The 17,596-nt window shown below is 53.6% G+C and overlaps 1 protein-coding gene across 2 annotated transcripts; it reads left to right on the top strand.

Moving 5' to 3' along the window:
• Positions 1-1,763: 1,763 nt before the first annotated feature.
• On the top strand, positions 1,764-13,036 carry LOC130039814 (phospholipase A and acyltransferase 3-like). Of its 2 annotated transcripts, XM_056131740.1 has the most exons (6): positions 1,764-1,898; positions 7,140-7,229; positions 8,241-8,379; positions 10,391-10,662; positions 12,551-12,664; positions 12,915-13,036. In XM_056131740.1, the coding sequence occupies exons 2-5, from the start codon at positions 7,221-7,223 to the stop codon at positions 12,620-12,622; spliced, it is 492 nt and encodes a 163-aa protein (XP_055987715.1). In that variant the 5' UTR covers positions 1,764-1,898; positions 7,140-7,220; the 3' UTR covers positions 12,623-12,664; positions 12,915-13,036. The 2 variants fall into 2 exon arrangements, with proteins under 2 accessions (XP_055987715.1, XP_055987716.1); XM_056131741.1 differs by lacking the exon at positions 12,551-12,664.
• Positions 13,037-17,596: the final 4,560 nt, after the last annotated feature.

The following is a 17,596-nucleotide window of genomic DNA, read 5'->3' as shown; positions in this document are numbered from 1 at the left end:
ACAGTGTCCAGACCCCAGATGGGGTGACTTTGGCCTCTGCCATGACCTCGACCACCACAACATCTTCCACTCAGGCTCTGATGTCCGATATCTCCTCTCTCTGGCTCATTTCCAGGTTCATGTGCCCATAGGACGGGGCCTGCCCTCCTTCGAGAAAGAAATGGAAGCTTTGACAGGAAGTGCTAGATGTGGAATTGAAAATGTTAATATGTTTCAAAGGGTCAGAGAGAAAGTGAAACTTCTTGTGAAAGTGAAACAGAAGTACGCTGTTTTAGACCCTGAGGACTGGGCAGCAGATAACTTGGAGGCAGGACGCAGCCTAGGTAAGTGTCCAGGACACTGTGTTATGAGACTGGTGGGTTCGGGTGGGAGGGAGTGTCCGGGTGAGGTACAGCTGTGTGCAGGGTCAGCAGTGGGTTGGCCGTGGCTCTAGCCATGTCTCAAGGCTTCAGAGCAGCTCTGGGTGTGGCCTTAATGCCTCGGACTCCAACGTCCCCAGAACCTCAGGGTCTGCACAACACCACGTCCTGTGCCAGGGATACTGCCAGAGACCCCACAGGACCCGACCCCCATCTGACCCCCCCTCCATCAGTTAGTGGGAACTGTGGGAACATTCCTAGGGACGACAGTGCCAGAGTTGCTTGGCTTGGGCGGATTAGGATGGCGGCTCAGGGAGGACCTCCCCACCCCCCTCGTCTGTCCTGTTCTGTGTCAGTGGGACACACTGGGAGGGGCCCAGAAAGATGATCCAAGTGGTAGAGTCAGGAGAGCGGCCCTGTCCCCACACCAAACCGGGACTCCTTCTTTGCTTCCTGCACTCCGGGGTCCCCCCTCAAGCTGCTCTTCTCCTGCCTCAGGAACAATCTCCCCCTGACCTGGTGCTTGGAGTCCAATCCTGAGGAAATGTCTGAACTCCTAATGGGGCTATTTGGGGCCTGCACTTTGACATTCTCTAGCGGGGCGAAGGAACTTCAGAGGGCACTAGGACCCGCTCACTGCAATATCCCGGATGGATTCCACTTCCCCCACTCCAGAGAGGTCGATGGCGATGGGCAGGCAAAGGAAGGAAATGAGGTCCAGGCTGGTTGATGTCAGTTGCAGTTTATTCCATTTCCATCTCCATTCTCCTCTGATTTTCCTTCTGCTTCTTCCTCCTCCATGCTACTTCATTCTCCTCCTCCATCCCCCTTCATTCTCCTTCTGGCTCTGGAATCTGGATCCTGATTCCTTTTCTCCTCTTTCTGGAGTCTGGATTCTGATCCCCCACCCACAATTACAATCCAGTTAAATTCCAAAGCATGAGGGGTTGGGGCTTACACATAGGTGTGGTCACAATCAAAAGGGGTAAAGTTCTTTCCCTAGGGGTAGCTGCTGCTAGGACAGATACTCTCTCAGCAGGACAACCCACCCTAGAACGGAATCCCCTGGGTGTGTTTCTCCTCTCCTTGTCCAATATTAACTTATAATACAATTTCAGTGTCCTAGAAGGATCTGACCTTACAAATTAACAGAATATAATTAGGGGAAAAGCTGATTAACTGGTTGGGGAGGAGAGCATAGAAGTGGTTACAGATAAACACAATGGAATGGAAGTGCCTCAGGAGCACTGTAATAAACTGAGTTCCTTGTGACAAGGGAGAAAGGACAAAACAACGTTATCCTACAGGTTGCACCCCTTGCAGGTATGGTACTTGTAGAACGCTTTAGAACCTTCCCTGTTACGGATTCACTTCTTCCTGTCTCTGTTTTAATTCGCAGAACAGAATCAGTCCTCAGCCCAAACCCGGAGACCTGGTTGAGATTTTTCTGTGGTGGGAAATTCGCCCCTCCCGCACTGAGATATCAGCATTGGGCTGTGTATGTGGGAGACGGTTATGTGGTCCATGTGACTGGCCGAGGTAAGGACTGGGTCTCTAGAGGACGGGCTGAGGTGACTGTGGGTTCGGGTCACACTGTGCTGGTGTCCACTATAGGCCTGGCCGGCGGGTATAGGCACCAAGGCCGAATGACCAGGGCTGTCCCCTGTAGGCCCATCAGCTGCTGATCTGTAACCAGAAGTTCCTGGACATGAGGTAGATACATCTCTTTGGACATTGGGGGTCTCTCAGCTCCTTTAGAGGACAGAGCCCTCCCATGCCCATCTCCTGTATAGCTGCTGATCTTCAGGGACAGGGAGGACAGGAAGAAAGGGCTCCCCCAACACTCAGTACTGCCAAGGGCTCAGATGGAGCATAGTCCGGTGAATGTGAATGTCCCTGGGTCTCCTCTCTCTGCTCAGCTGCATCCTCTGAAGCTCAATAAGAAGCACCCTGGGGGCTGGCAGCAGAGAGGGTCAGGGTTGGATGCCAAGAAGAGCAATAAGCAGTCGCGTCCGGGGAGCCGGACTGTGTCATTGGGATTAGTTCTGGTCAATGTGGTTCATTTTACCCACACACACGGCAGGGGAGATGCCCCCCATGGACAAGAACAGGAACCAGGGTCCCCTTGCTGGTGCTGATACATGTGTACTACACCCTGTCCTTACCATAGTCTACACTGTGTCCCGACACCAGTCTACACTGTGTCCCGACACGAGTCTATAGTGTATTCTGCCCCCAGTCTACACTGTATCCCGAACCCAGTGTACACCATGTCCAGTGCTGCCAGTGTCCCGACCCCAGTCTACGCCATGTCCTGACCCCAGTCTCCAGTCTACGTGTCCCCACACCAGTCTACACCGTGCCCCCACCTCAGCCTACTCCGTTTTCCTACCCCAGTCTACACCATATTCCCACCCCAGTCTACTCCACGTCTTCACCCATCTACACGGCGTTCCGGGCCCAGGATTTGGCCCATTTTCTCCGCCCTCCTATCTTCCTGTCGCTTCTATCTCTCCTGCCACACCTGTTCCTGGCGCCTCCATGTCTCAGATCATGGTTTCCAGCCCAAGTTTCTCAGAGGAAATCTGATTGGGTCAGCACCACGAAGTTCGGCTCCTGATTGGCTGACGGCGGCCAGGCGATGCCACGCTGCAGCCAGAGTCAGGGCATGTGGTTCAGGCCTTGACGGTGTACATAAAGGTGTGGAGAGGAGCGAGCAGAAGGAAACAGGTCCACGTTTTCTCTCCGACAGCCAAGGGCTCACTTCCGCTCCGTCCAGACTCCCAGCAGCTCCTGCCCGACCCTGTGGGGGGAGCACTGACCACCCTGTCCCATAAGACCCCTGCATCCCCCAGGAGACCACGTCTGCAATGCTCGTGGTGCAGAGTGGGAGCTGGGGAGCTTCTCAGGCAATATGGGGCTATGCCCGTGGGTTTGGTGCCCTGATCAGAAATGGGGTGCTCCTCTTCCTTTGCATCACCCTTTTGCAAATATGTCTAGGGGCTGCACCTGACACATTTCTGGAAAAGTCTCAAGGAAAGAGGTCAGCCCCAGGATGTCCTTGGAGCTAAGTGAAAGGTGTGTGTTTTGTGTGTGTCAGTGTGTGAGTGTGTGAGCGTTTGTGAGTTTGTGTGAGTGTGTGTGTATGTGTGTGTGTGTAATATCAGCTGATGATGTGAGGGGGCACAGAGCCCCTAAAGCTTCTCTCTGTCTGTGTTTTCTCCGAGTTGATCAGATCTTTGTCCTATTTTCCAGAAGCTAGGCCTAGCCTAGTGGAGTGAGGGCTGAGAGTTCGCCCTTCCCTCACGGCCCTTCCCTGGGAATTGCAGTGGTGTCTGGGTGGCGGAAGCTCCCCCACCCATTCCAAGGTGTTCAGAGAGTCTGTGGGTGCTTTGGACATCAATCAAGGGCTCCACACACAGGCCCCTTCCTTGACAACAGCCCAGTCCCTGGGAGGTCTGTGTCTTAGGGCATCATGACTGTCCCGAGAAGTGATGTTGTATCCATGGCTCAGGGTGACCACTGTCCTGTGGAAGGCATGATGGACTCATCAGACCTCGACATAACATCTGGCTGCATGGTGTCCTGGAGCTCTGACCCCCAGAGTCCAGGATGACCCTTTTTTTTAAAAAAAAATTGTTATGAGACACCATGAGGTACAGTTGTAGACTTACAAATTTTTGTACTTGGGTTTCAATTATACAATGATTGAGTCCCTCCACCAATGACCATTTTCCACCACAACTGATCCCAGTATCCCTCCCACCCCCCGACCCCCCATCCCACCCTGCCTCTGTAGCAGGCAATTCCCTTTTGTTCTCTCTCTCCCTTTGGGTGGTGTGGTTTGCAGTGAGTGGCAATCATGTTCAGTCTATAGTCTACTTTTAGCATGCATCTCCCATCCTGGGAGGATCCTCTCCAGGGTGACCCTTACCCCTTGCTGGCATCAGGGTGGCCCCGAGGATGTGGTCAATGGTCAGTTCTTTCATCTTGATGTTTGGGCTGCCATTCCTGACGAGAGAAACAGAGGCTGCTCCAAACGCCTTAAACAAGGGCGATGCCCTCAGGGCCCCGGGACAGGCACAGAGCTTCTCCCTGCTCCCAGGTGGAGATGCGAAGTCTCGCTGTGTGGGTGTGGTTGGTTGGTCCAGTCCCTAGTGACGTTTGTAGAGGCAGGGGCCTTTCCCCTCCTTACCCCCTCTCCCCCGTTACCCTCCACAGATGCCATCAGGGCTCAGGCCTGGACCTAGTGGGCACCCGCTGGGCCCTTCCCTTCCCAGGACCCGTGGAGGCATCTGAGTCCTTCTCCATCCCTGTGAGCCAGGGACAGTGCTGACACTCACTCACATAGGCCAGGTCCCCTCGGGATGGCTCATGGGGCTCCTGTGTGCACCTGTCTGTCTTCCCCGTTCTTTCACCTCCTGCCCACCTGCACGTCTCTTCCAGTTCCTTATCCAGGCCAGGCCCGAATTCATTTCCCATCGGTCCCCAGCCTCTGTCACTCTGGCTGCTTGGTCTTGGGGACACAGTGTCAGAGAGGAATGTTCCCTGTGGTTTCAGGTGCGGGTGGGCGCTGGCCTGTTGGCCCCTTTGGGGGTGAATTAGAGAAGAAAGAGGGTTGGGGGGTGTCCTCCCCCTGCCTTCACAGAGCAACATCAACATCAAAATGTCGCTGGAAAGAGGGACTTGGGAGCTGCTGTCCCATGAGGGAGAGACAAATGTCCTGGATTCCTGGGTTGGAGACCTAGAGGGCGGCTGCAAGTGGGACATCAGGGCCAGAGGAGGCATTTCTGGAGGGAGCGGGAGAAGAGGAGGGTGTGATAGGAGGTTGGTGAAAGAGACGTCAGGAGCTGAGAGGAACCCCCCAGACCCCAAAGCACTATTCACTCTCACCCTTGGAGTGCAGACCCCTGGAGATGAGGCCCACCCGGCCCCTACCTAGGCAGGTCAGGGCAGTGGCCCCCCGAGACCAACCCCCATCTACCCAGGCAGGTCTTCATTCGCATCCCACTCAACTCCCTTCATCCTGGGCTGAGTGCTCAGGGACACTGCCCTAAATGGTGCTCAGCCAGGCTGTTCCATGTCTCTGCAGTGCAGGCAACCTGATATTCTCTCTGCTCTGAGATGGGCTTTCCTCAGCTCTCAGCCCCCTGAGGCCACCTGCAGTGTCTCAAGCAGGAATCTCCTAATGTTGCTGCTGGGCCATGCCGGGTCTGGGGTCCAAGATGGTCACAGACTCGGCCTGAGGGGGACTTAGCCCTGCCGGATTGCTGCTGGGCACACAGTCTTTGGACCCTGGACGGTCCAGCTGCTGGATCCTCGGTCCAGAGCGCTGGAGTTCCTGCTGACGCAGCTCCTGAGCCCTCTGAGCTGGTCAGCCTGTGAGAACACTCCGGGGCCTCGAGGCAACGGCCTCAGTACCCTCCTCCCAATAATAACATCATCCATGCAAACTCAGGGTCTGTGCGGGACCACGTCCTGGGCCAGGGGCATTGCCTGAGACCCCACAGGCATCCGACCCTGATAGGGCAGTTCAGTGAGTGGGGACTTTGGGGACGTTCCTAGGGGTGATGGTGCCAGAGCTGCTTGACCTGGGTGGGGCAGGATGGCGGCTCAGGGAGCACCCCTCCATCCCCCTCCTCTGTCCCTGCTCTGTGTCAGTGGAACAGACTGGGAGGGGCCCAGAAAGATGATCCAAGGGGTAGAGTCAGGAGAGCGGCCCTGCCCACACATCCAAACCTGGCCTTCTTTGCTTCCTGCATCCCGGGGTACCCATTCAGCTGCTCTGCTCCTGCCTCAGGAATAGGTTCCCCCCTGACCTGGTGTCCGGAGTCCAATCCTGAGGAAATGCCTGACTGGGCTAACAGGTCTGTTTGGGGTCAGCACTTCGGCATTCTCTGGAGTGGTCAAGGAACTTCAAAGTGCGCTAGAACCCACTCATGGCTATATCCCAGATGGAGTCCATCTCTAAGCAGTTCTGTGTTTTCCCTTTTGGTTTTTTCCATTCTTGTCACTGTCCTGGGGTGGAGCGATAGCACAGCGGGTAGGGTGTTTGCCTTGCACGTGGCTGACCCGGGTTTGATTCCTCGTTCCCTCTCAGAGAGCCTGGCAAGCTACCTAGAGTATCCAGCCTGCATGGCAGAGCCTGGCATGCTCCCCATGGTGTATTCAGTATGCCAAAAACGGTAACAACAGGTCTCACAATGGAGACGTCACTGTGCCCACTCCATCAAATCGATGAATGGGATGACAGTGCTATAATGCTACACTCACTGTCCTTTGTGTTTCTTGTCCCCTTTGTGTGTTTTTGGTCGTTTCCCCACACTGCCTGGTCTGGAATCATTTAAGACATTTCCAGCAAAAGGCCTGATCCCTGCCCCTCTCCCCCCCCACCCGTCTCCCCCAGTTTGGATGCCGGTCACCTAGGGTGGACGGCTCTTGTCACAGCGGCAGAACGGGTCCTCTCCTGGTTGAAGAGAGATTGGATGAGGTAAAGGCCAAATGGGGCAGTTTCTATCAGGAACATGACTAGGAGGGATGAACGATTACATGTAGGACTCAGCCTTTTCCCTAATAATCATTCGTTTGAAGCTCTGTGTATGGAAATTGAAAGGTAAGATCTCCACTCTAACTCACCCTCTACCCCTTTTAACTCTGACCTTGAACCCCGATGTCCTCTCTGCTTAACCCCTTAGTCTCTGTGCCTTCTGGGCACGACCCTGCCTGTGGGACACAGAGCAGTTTTGGTGTGAACTTTGATGCGCGTCATTTATGACACAGGTGCACCTGGGAACGGTTGAAGGAAATTAAAACTCTGCAACTAAGGCTGAACCAAAGGCAGTGACTCTCACCGAGAAGAAAATGACCTCTGTAAGTCTCCAGAGACCGTTATTTTAAAAATCAGAAAATTGGCCTGATACTAGTTCAGGGGTCCAGTGCTGGTTCCATCTTTCTGCTGCCCTGACGTTGACTCTGACTCCTTGGAATCAAGATCTTGTCCCATTGTTTCTCCCTGAGCCTCAGAGGGTGGTGCCCACCCCAGTCCAGCAGTGCAGCCCCTGCTCAGGGCACTCAGCCCAGCTGAGGCAGCGGCAGCAGGGGTGGCCAGACCGAGGACACCGCCAGAGACTCCTGCGAAGGGACCCCCATTCTGCAGGGGACAAGGGCATAGTCTCTCTGCTCATGCCGCTCCATAGTGGCACAGCCCCCCAAGCTCTCCAGCTCGCCCTGGGCTTCCCTGTCTGCCTCTTGCCTGGACCCAGATTGCAGCTGCCCCGGGCTGGTCCCTGTGTTTATGGGGGTCTCGGAGAGCACGGAGGGGAAACACTCAGATACAGTCTCGGCGTCTCTCCCGGGGGAGGGGCTGACAGGCTCCTGCCTTTCCCGACCCTGAGTCCCCTCCTCTGTGGGGCAGCTCTGATTCCCAGGAGTGAGGCCCACGTGGGCAGGGCCTGAGCTCAGTGTCCGCAGGCTGGCCTGGGGGTGGGAATACGAGGTCACCCCGGAACCAGCAAATGGGGGGATGATAGCCTGGGGGAGCGTCTAGACCGCCTGTTGACAAGGCCTCCCTCGCTGATATAGACCTGCTCCGTGCAGGGATGGGGCTCCCGCCCACTATGCACCCCTCCCTGTGAGCCCACTCTCATGGCTCTTCTGGGAACCCTGTCTCTCTGTCCCCAAAGCCTCATTCCCTGTCAAGCAACCCCAGGGAAGGAGTCTACTCTCTTGGTGAGGGGAGCTTCCACCTCGTCATATCCTGCAGGGGGAATATTGGGCATCTGTGGCTGGGCTGGACTTCTTGCAGGTGTGGTACTTGTAGAATGTTATAGAACCTTCCCTGTTAAGGACTCACTTCTTTCTGTCTCTGTTTTCCTTTTTCAGAAAAGAATCGGTCCTCAGCCCAAACCCGGAGACCTGGTTGAGATTTTCCATGGTGGGAGATTCACCCCTGCTGCACTGAGATATCAACACTGGGCCGTGTATGTGGGAGACGGTTACGTGGTCCATTTGACTCAAGGAGGTAAGGACTGGGTCTCTGTAGAGGACAGGCTGAGGTGACTGTGGGGTTCGGGTCACACTGTGCTAGTGTCTCCTGCAGGTCTGGCTGGCGGGCATAACCACCAAGGCTGAATGACCAGGGTTGTTCCCTGTAGGCCCATCAGCTGCTGATCTGTAGCCAGAAGTTCCTGGACATGAGGTAGACACATCTCTTTAGACATTGGGGCCACTCAGGCCCTTTAGAGGACAGGTCCCTCTCACGCCCATCTCCTCTATAGCTGCTGATCTGGAGGGACAGAGGGGATGGAAGAAGGGGCTCCCCCAATACTCAGCACTGTCAAGGGTCTCAGAAGGAGCATGGCCCGGCCAATGTGAGTGTCCCTGGGTCCCCTCTCTCTGCTCAGCTGCATCCTCTGAAACTCAATAAGGAGCACCCTGGGGTGGACTGGCAGCAGAGAGGGGCAGGGGTGGCTTTGGCAGGGCTGAGTCAATACCCTCTTTTCAGCCTCTTGGCTTAGAGTTTTGACCTAGTTATTGGATCCCCAATCAATATTCCCACATAAGTTTCTTTTGTTTTTACATAAATAGATTTTCACTTCGTGGGAGGGTGGGTAATAAGCCCCCACTCTTCTAACTTTGGTCCAGAATCTCTCTAGGAGCAGGGTGCCCCCTACAGGAGAGAGTGAAGAAGCACATTGGGGTGAGCTGGGAAAAGAGGAAGGGAGAGATGAGGGGATGCTTGGGAGCCTGGAAGGGGTGGAGAGAGGGGTGGTGGAAGAGGTTAGGAAAAGAGTTAGAAGACTATGCAGCAGGGGAGGGATGATCCGAAGGAGAATTTTGAGGTCATATATATTGAGGCAGAGAGATGAACAGACTGTGCTTTCGTGCATAAGGATGAATCCTTGGTATAAATGTTAGGGGGGCTTCTGGATCTGTGTGTAGGAGAACTGAGTCCCCACCACAATTCTCCGGCCCCTCTGCCCGGGGTTCCTCTGGTCCCGAGGCTCTGGTGCTGCTCAGATCCTGCAGTGCTCTGGTCACACCCGGCTTTGCTCCGGACCATGTGGTGCCCCTAAGGAAGAGGGTCAGTGCACACCGAGCCTGCGCCCCAACCACGGTCCATCTCCAGAACCCAGAATATTTCTAGAGTGTCCCGGGACGAGGCTACAGTTGCCCCATGAGGGGTGGGGGCTCTAATGCTAGTCCCATACCCTCCCTACCAAACTCGGTGCCCATGTTTGTCTTGTGCCTGAAATTCCCCTCGTGGCCAGGTGAGATGTCAGCAGGGGCAGATTCTCTCCTCTGGGCTCTCCTGTGACCCGCCTGCTCCTGCAGCTTGAGGGAGCCTGGCCTGACAGTGTGGAATTGGCCTTTGGGGATAATCAATAGTGAAGGACAACGGAAACCCCCCTCTTGCACACAAAACCCCTAGAGCAGCTGAGCCAGACACTGGCACCAGCCCAGCTGCTCTCCTGGGGCGTCTTTAGAGGAGAATCGGGGAACTTGACCCTGGGGAGTGTGGACATCTCCTGCCATGGACCTTCTGCTGGGACCTACTGAGGCCTTCCAGCTGGGGTTCAGGGTGGTGCAGGGTTGGTGACTGGCCACAAGCTAGTTGAATGTTGGGCCAGGACTAGGAGCTGGTTTTGGCCACCTTGGCTCTGTACCCGTGTCATCCAGCTTCATGTGATAGTTCTAGCAACAGGTCTCTACATAAGAACCAGTAGTGTTCTTATGGACCCAGGGGGGCCTGGGTCAGGGAGGAGCACATGTCTGTGTGGGAGTCCCGGTCTCCTTCCAGCTTCCTTCTGTCCCCTTGAAAAGAAATGAGGGGAAGACAGACCGGGGACTCCAAAGCCCTCGCTAGAGCCCAGGCCCACTGGGTCCTGTTGTGAGTCAAAGTTGATAGGTGTCAGCCCTTCTGGGTTCATCCCTTCTGTGGGGACAGGGGCCATGCGGTGGCTTACTTGGGCTATTGGACTCCCTGGCATTTGTGCAGAGTTGACCCTGAGTTCTCTCTTGTGACTCCATAGACAATGAGATTTCGAGTGGGAAAGTGTTCTTGGCGGCATCTGTCCTGGGCATCCAAGCCGTGGTGAAGAAGGAGCTGCTGTTGAAGGTGGCTGAGGGGTGTGTGTACCAGGTCAATAACAAACTTGATGGTAAGCGCCGAGTGCGATCTCCTGAGGAGATCGTCCAAAAGGCCTTGGCGCAGGAGGGGAAGGAGAGCCACTATAGTCTCACCCGCGAGAACTGTGAGCATTTCGTCATGGAATTGCGCTATGGAGAACCCATGTCCGACCAGGTGCGTCCTCAGCCCATTCTCTCATCCCAAGAAAGTCCCCACTGACCGTGCTAGGCCAGGCAGATATCTGCCCATGAGCCAGACAGAGAGCCACTGTCCTCCTGCCCAGATGTCACCATCAGGGTGGGAGGTGTGGAGCACCAGCTCAGCTCTGAGATGGGCTGAGTGGACCCACTGATGAGAAGCAGTTTCTCTCACCCATTACACAGATAGAAAAACAAAGGCCCACTGTGCTCAAGGTATCATCAAAACTCAAGCCTTGCCCTATAGGTGGGTTCTGACCTAGGTCAACTGCCACAGAGGCCTTGACTGTCTCAGAAGGAGGTAGTGAGAGATTGTCCCACAGTGGAGAACAGTTTTGCTTTTGGCTTGAACCTCACCCTGCCAAGGGAGCCAAGCTGCCCAGGGTACGGGGCTGTGAGGATTAGGCAGAGGAGGGGCCGGGCTGTGGGTGAAGAGGCAGAGCACATGCCTGGCATGCGGGAGACCCTGGGCTGCACCCCTGGCATCTCAGGGGCAGGCAGAGCAACAGTAGGTGTGGACTGGACAGAAAACAGGAGTAGAGGAGTTGGGGGGAACGTGACCCGGCAGAGGAGGCGGTTTGGGGCCACAGGCACTGCCCACGGCTCCGGCATCCCCTTGCCCCTCACTCAGGCTCAGTGTCTACCTGTCAGTGTCACAGTTGGGTGCTACCCTCAACCCATGAGTTTTCTCGGGCCACTCTGATGGGTGGCTTTTGTCCAGAGCACCACAACTGTGTTGTTAACAGTCTCTATGAGCTTGTCTGAAAGATGCTGTGAACACACACACACACACACACACACACACACACACACACACACTCGGGTCAATCCTTTAGTTGTGGTGCTGTAGTACATGTGGTCTTGCCCTTGCAAGGCAGCTGTCTTTGCCCTGAACCATTTCATCTTACCCCTGGAGTGTGGTTGGATTCTTCTCTTCCTTGACCGAAATACCCAATGCCACATACATCTGCTCTGTGTTCTCCTTTGCGATATTCTCTTTGGTCCCTGTTTAGGATGTTATTACCCTCTCTCTGATACACTGAGTGCCCTGAGAAACATCACTGTGTAACTTTGGGCCAGTCCTTTACTCTGTGACTTCAGTCTTCCCGCTGTGAGTGGGAGCATAGGAGATTTATTAAGTGGGTTGCTAGGTGGCCAAGACAAACAGGTTCTGTAACATTCAGGTCCTGCTGTTACTGCCAGGTCTCTAAGGCTTCCTGCTACACCTGGGAGGACAGGGGCCACCTCAGGGTGACTACTGCTCTGCTCAGAACACTCACCCCAGAGAACATCCTCTGTCTCCTGCATCATGTTGGGTTCCCACCTCTGCCAAGATCCATTTCTACTCCAGGACCCTCTCCCTGATTATACCTGGGTGATAACTGCAGTGAGAGCTTCATCTCTGGAGGAACAAATAGTCCCAGCCCTTGTTCAGCAGATGGGCCTGAGTGCCCACTGGGGTTTCAAGGGGCTGAGCACCTGGATAGGATTATTTCTGGTGCCTCAGCATCCCCCCAACTCCGGGGCTCCTGATTGGCCAGCCCCGACCGAGACTTTCAGGCACTCCCCTCTTCCTCACAGTGCCCCTTGTCGACTTCCTCCGCCTGTGTCAGCCCCAGGCCCGCGTGTCCCTCCCGAGTGTCCACAGCAGACACCCATGGCTCCTCTCCCTCTGCTGCTCCCCGCCGGGCAGCACCTCCTTCTCCCCAGGGTCCTGCCCCCTTGGGAGCCTCTCCCGGCCTCTCTGCTCCCCCGAGGTTCCACTGAAGAGGACACGGGTCAGCTGGTCCCTCCTGGGTGATGTCTGCGGGTTTCTGCGTGGTGGCCGGAGCCTCATGCTGGTGACCATCTGCTTCGTGCTGCAGGTCGTAGAAAATATTTGGGGTGCGGTCCTTATTTTTACCCGTGTCATCTTAACGGTCTTACTGCGTCGTTAGCATCCTGCACTGTAATGCGGATCAGACTGTAGCAGGATTGTGGTAAGAACCTCGAACCCGACACCCTGACCTCTCGGTCACCCTGATTGACCCTTCGGGCTCATTTTAGGTAGTACAGGTGGGGGACCCCGCAGCCCATCTGGACCTCAGTGTGTGAGCCCCAAAGTTCCTAGGGAGCCCCAGGCCGCAGGGATGGTTGCATCTCTGGGGGGAAGGGCTGGAGCTCGGCTAGGGTGGCGGCCCGGGTGGGACTCTTGTTCCTGTGACAAGGCGACCCGCTCTCTCTCCTCAGGGGACTCTCAACTGACTCCATCCCAGGCCGCTGTCCGGCGCAGCAGGAACGTCCCCACCGGCAGATCCCTGTCCTGCACTGTCTCTCCCTTGTTGGTGACTCAAAGAGTAATAAAAGGCTGGACTCCGGCGTCTGCGTCTGTGTCCGTCTTTCTTCTGCAGGACGAGGGTCCTTCTAACAGATGCACGGGGACAGGCCCATCCTGACGGGCAGGAACAGGTCTCGGGGCCCGTGGCCCGCGCTGTGTGTCCACGGGACCATGACCGGGTGCGGCCCCGGTGCTCACTGCTCCTGCTGCCCCTGCAGGATGCGCCCGTTTTCTCGGATCTCCTGTCTTTCCCGTCTCTCCTCTCTCTCCTCTGTGGCTCCCAGGGCTCCTGCTTCTCCCCACAGGGTCCTGCACAGGCCTCCCGGGGGCCTCTGTCCAGATGACCCGACTCTGCCCCCCACCCACCCACAGGCTGCCGCCCAGTCCCCTGAGAACGTGATTGGCTGAGCGCCCCCACACTGAGCCTCTGATTGGCTGCTGGTGGGTCAGCCTGGATAGGGGCAGGGGCAGTGTCCCTCTGGGTTTCTGAAAAAAATTTAGCTGGAAGTTTGGACTTGACCCTCTAGAAATTCCTGGTGTGACCATGTGGTGGCAGCAATGCGTCTCTTCTTAGAGGAGTTTCCATGTCCCACATTGGTTGCAGACTAAAACAACTTCTACTCCTTCTCTCCCTCCCACTCTCCCCGCACCTTCCTCCCTCCTCCCTCCTCTCTCCTCTCTCCTCCCTCTTTCCTTCTACCCTCCTTCCTATGCCCTTTCTTCTTCCTTCTTTCTTCTTCCTCTGACACTATCCTTGGTTTAGAGGGTTTCAGTAGCAGCACCAGAACTGAAAGGCATCTTTTCTCTTTGCCCACGGATTATTGTCCTGACAGCCCCCCTCTCTGTACTTCTCAGTGGTCAAGAGGGACCCACTGTGGGTGCAGACCCAAGTCCGGGACCAGAACGTGTCATCTGGTTGCAGCAGAGCTGAGTGGGCTCCTGCGCTCTGAGTCCATTCTTGTACACGTCTGTGGTGACTGTGGTGCTTGACCATGGACAGGGGGTAGGGGTGTGGCATCAGGACCCCAAAGAGGCACCCCAGTGCTTCCTGCTCACCCTATCCTTGGTCATGACAGCTCACCCGACTTTGGATACTGAGCTCCGCTGCCACCCACAGACTGTTCAGACTCTCTCTCACCCAGCTCAAAGTCCCAACCAGCGGCAAAGCTCCAGCAGCTGAAAACCTCCAGAGGTCAATCACTGCCATGCTCACAACCTTTTCCCACAGGGTTGGACAATTCTCGCCATGACTGAATCTCTGAAAGACTCTGATACGCAGATTTTGTGACTGAAATTCCAGGTCCTTACATAGTCAGGGATGGTAACCTCTCTCCATCACTCTGTGCTTATTGAAGCTTGGCAATCACGCCCTTGAACTGCCTCTGGGGCCATATAAGCTCATTAACGGACACGACTCAGAGACTCACAAATACATCTCAGAAGATGCCTCTGAAGCCCTAAACCACTATCCATGTGAAAATTTAACTCCAGATGTATGACCTGAAGCAAATGTGATGATGAAACAACTCATACTCTATATCATTGATATAAGGACTAAAAGTAAAGTAAAGTAAAGGCCCTCCCATTGATCATCGATTTGCTCGATCGGGTCCAGTAACGTCTCCATTGGAGACTTTGTTGTTACTGTGTTTGGCATATCGAATACGTCACGGGGAGCTTGCCAGGCTCTGCTGTGCGGGCAAGATACTCTCGGTAGCTTGCCGGGCTCTCCGAGAGGGGCGAAGGAATCGAACTCGGGTCGGCCATGTTGGCTGCGTGCAAGGCAAATGCCCTACCGCTGTGCTATCGCTCTAGCCCTGGATATAAGGAATATATATATATATATGTATATATATATATATATATGGGCTGGAGCGATAGCACAGCGGTAGGGCGTTTGTCTTGCATATATATGCATATATATATATATATATATATATATATTCCTTATATCCAGGGCTAGAGCAATGGCACAGTGGTAGGGCATTTGCCTTGCACGCAGCCAACATGGCCGACTCTAGTTCGATTCCTCTGCCTTTCTCAGAGAGCCGGGTAAGCTACCGAGAGTATCTCGCCCGCACGGTAGAGCCTGGCAAGCTACCCGTGATGTATTCGATATGCCAAACACAGTAACAACAAAGTCTCACAATGGAGCAATGGAGACGTTAAAAGACGTAAAAAAGCCCGCTTGAGAAAATCGATGAAGAACGGGAGGGCAGTGCTTATATATATATACATATATATATATATGTGTGTGTGTGTGTGTATGTATACACACACACATACGCATTAGCACATGAAGCTCAACCTGTTATAGCATGTTGTTAAATTTCTTATGCAATAACTTAATGGCTCCTATGTAAGAACAACAATCCTCACACACTTTCTTCTAAAAAAACTTTTTAGGATCATTTTTAGTGGATTATCCAAAACAAGCAATACGAAATAATTATTTAGGGCCTGCTATTGGGCAAGCTTGGGTTGTGGCTGGGAACATTTGATATAATGGTGAATGGTGGTGGGATTAGTGTTGGATATTGAATGTAATAAATTATTGGGAGCAACTAAAAAATATTTGACACTTGACACTTGACATCCCGTTACTCATCGATTTGCTTGAGCGGGCGCCAGTAACATCTCCATTAGTTCCTGTCGCATGCTAATGTAGCCCAATGGCGTCTGCTCATTCTAGGAACACAAAGAGCTCAAACCGATCAATCAGGGTCTTGACGAAGACGTCTGACCAACTCATAGGTGAGCGGCCACGCAATCTTTTGACATCCCGTGGAATCCAGTTGGTAATGGCTTCAGTACAGCGGTGGTCACCAAATCTCACTACGTGTCCAGCCCATCTGACTTTCGACGTCTTGACAAATGAGACAGTGTCCCTGATTCTTGACCGTCGACGGAGGTCGGAACTCCGGATTCTTTCTGTCATTTGAGTGAAGTGTTATACTCCAAGCATAGCTCTTTTGATTCCTCTCTGGGAAACCTGCATAGCGTTCTCATCCTGTTTTCGTAGGGCCTAGGTCTCTGAGGCATATGTTAATGCAGGAAGAAGAGTGGACTCGAAGAGATGTGCCCAGAGCCAGAGGTTCTTCGTCTTCTTAGCTATTTGTTCGATGTTCTTGAAGGCGTTCCATGCCGGTCTTTTCCTCCTGCGCAACTTAGGTGCTAGGTCATTCGTCATGTTGACTTCTCAACCTAGGTACACATAACTGTTGCCTTCGGAGATGTTCATCCCATTGAGAGAGAATGGAACGTCAGGAATGAGACAGTTTCTCAAAAACATTCTCTTCGTGAGATTCAGCTGCAGTCCGACCTTTCCACACTCACGGTTGAAGTCGGCCAGCATTTGTACTGTTTGGATGATGTTTGGTGTTATAAGAACAATGTCATCAGTGAAGCAGAGGTAGTGTAATTGCTGACCGTCTATCTTCACTCTCATTCCTTCCTATTCCAGTCATTGCATGATGTTCTCGAGGGTGGCACTGGAAAGTTTCAATGAAATGGTATCACCCTGCCAAACCCCTCTCTTGACATGGATGATCACTTCTTTGTAGAATGGTCAGATCCTGGTAGTGAATCCGCAATACAGCTCACGGAGGATCCTGATGTATTGAGTTTGAACGCCCTGTTTGGCTAGGGCTTCGATGACCACGTCTGTCTCAACAGAATCAAAGGTTTTCTTAAAATCAATGAACGTTAGACAGAGCGGCATCTTGAACTCCTGAGAAACCTCAATGAGCTTGATTATCGTGTGGATATGGTCGATCATGCTAAATTCTTTTCGGAACCCGGCTTTCTCGCATGGTTGTCCTTCACCTAGTGTTCTGCCAGTCCTATTCAGGATGACATGAGTGAACACCTTGTAGACGACAGACAATAGGCAGATTGGGCGATAGTTGTCAATGTCGTGGATGTCTCCATTCTTTTTTTTTTTTTAATTTATTTATTGAATCACTGTGGGAAAGGTTACAAAGCTTTCAGGTTTATGTCTCAGTCATGCAAATATCAAACACATTTCCCTTTACCAATACTTATTTTTTACCCTGAAGAACCCCAATATAACCCCACCCCCACCCCTCCCCGTCCCTGTGAGGCAGATGAATTCTAGTTAACACTCTATCTGCTTTGATTAGATTCATTATTTCAATAAGATTCACCACTATTATTTAGAGTTTACCCCCCCCCCCCAAATCAGACATGCTGAAAAAGCATTGTGAAGTGATTTGCTTTCTACAGCTGGGTTCAATAATTAAATGTTGGTTTTGGATTTCTGCTATTTTACCTATTGACCCTGGAAGTATTTCTACTGAAAGTCAGATAGTTAAGAAATTGGTTTCTGTGTTCTGGAGTCGTGGCCGTGCTGGAGAGCCGCTCGCGGGGGGCAACCGGTGGCCTCGGTAGGGCGTGAAGGGCGGAGCGAAACGCCCCCCTTCCCATGAGGTTTTAGTCACCCCCACACTCCCGGCTCATACCTGCTGTCCACAAGGCTCCCATGTGGCCACCATCTTTCTTTCCAGAGAGGAGAGGGCGAATGGGGCAACACCCTTTCCCCTCCGGCAGACTTGCTGGGCTGGATCAATGCATA

This window comes from Sorex fumeus, unplaced genomic scaffold, assembly GCF_029834395.1.
Source record: "Sorex fumeus unplaced genomic scaffold, SorFum_2.1 ptg000093l, whole genome shotgun sequence".
In the NCBI taxonomy this organism is placed as follows: domain Eukaryota; kingdom Metazoa; phylum Chordata; class Mammalia; order Eulipotyphla; family Soricidae; genus Sorex; species Sorex fumeus.
Note: the sequence above shows the minus strand (reverse complement) of the source record. Positions and strands in the feature narration are given on the sequence as shown.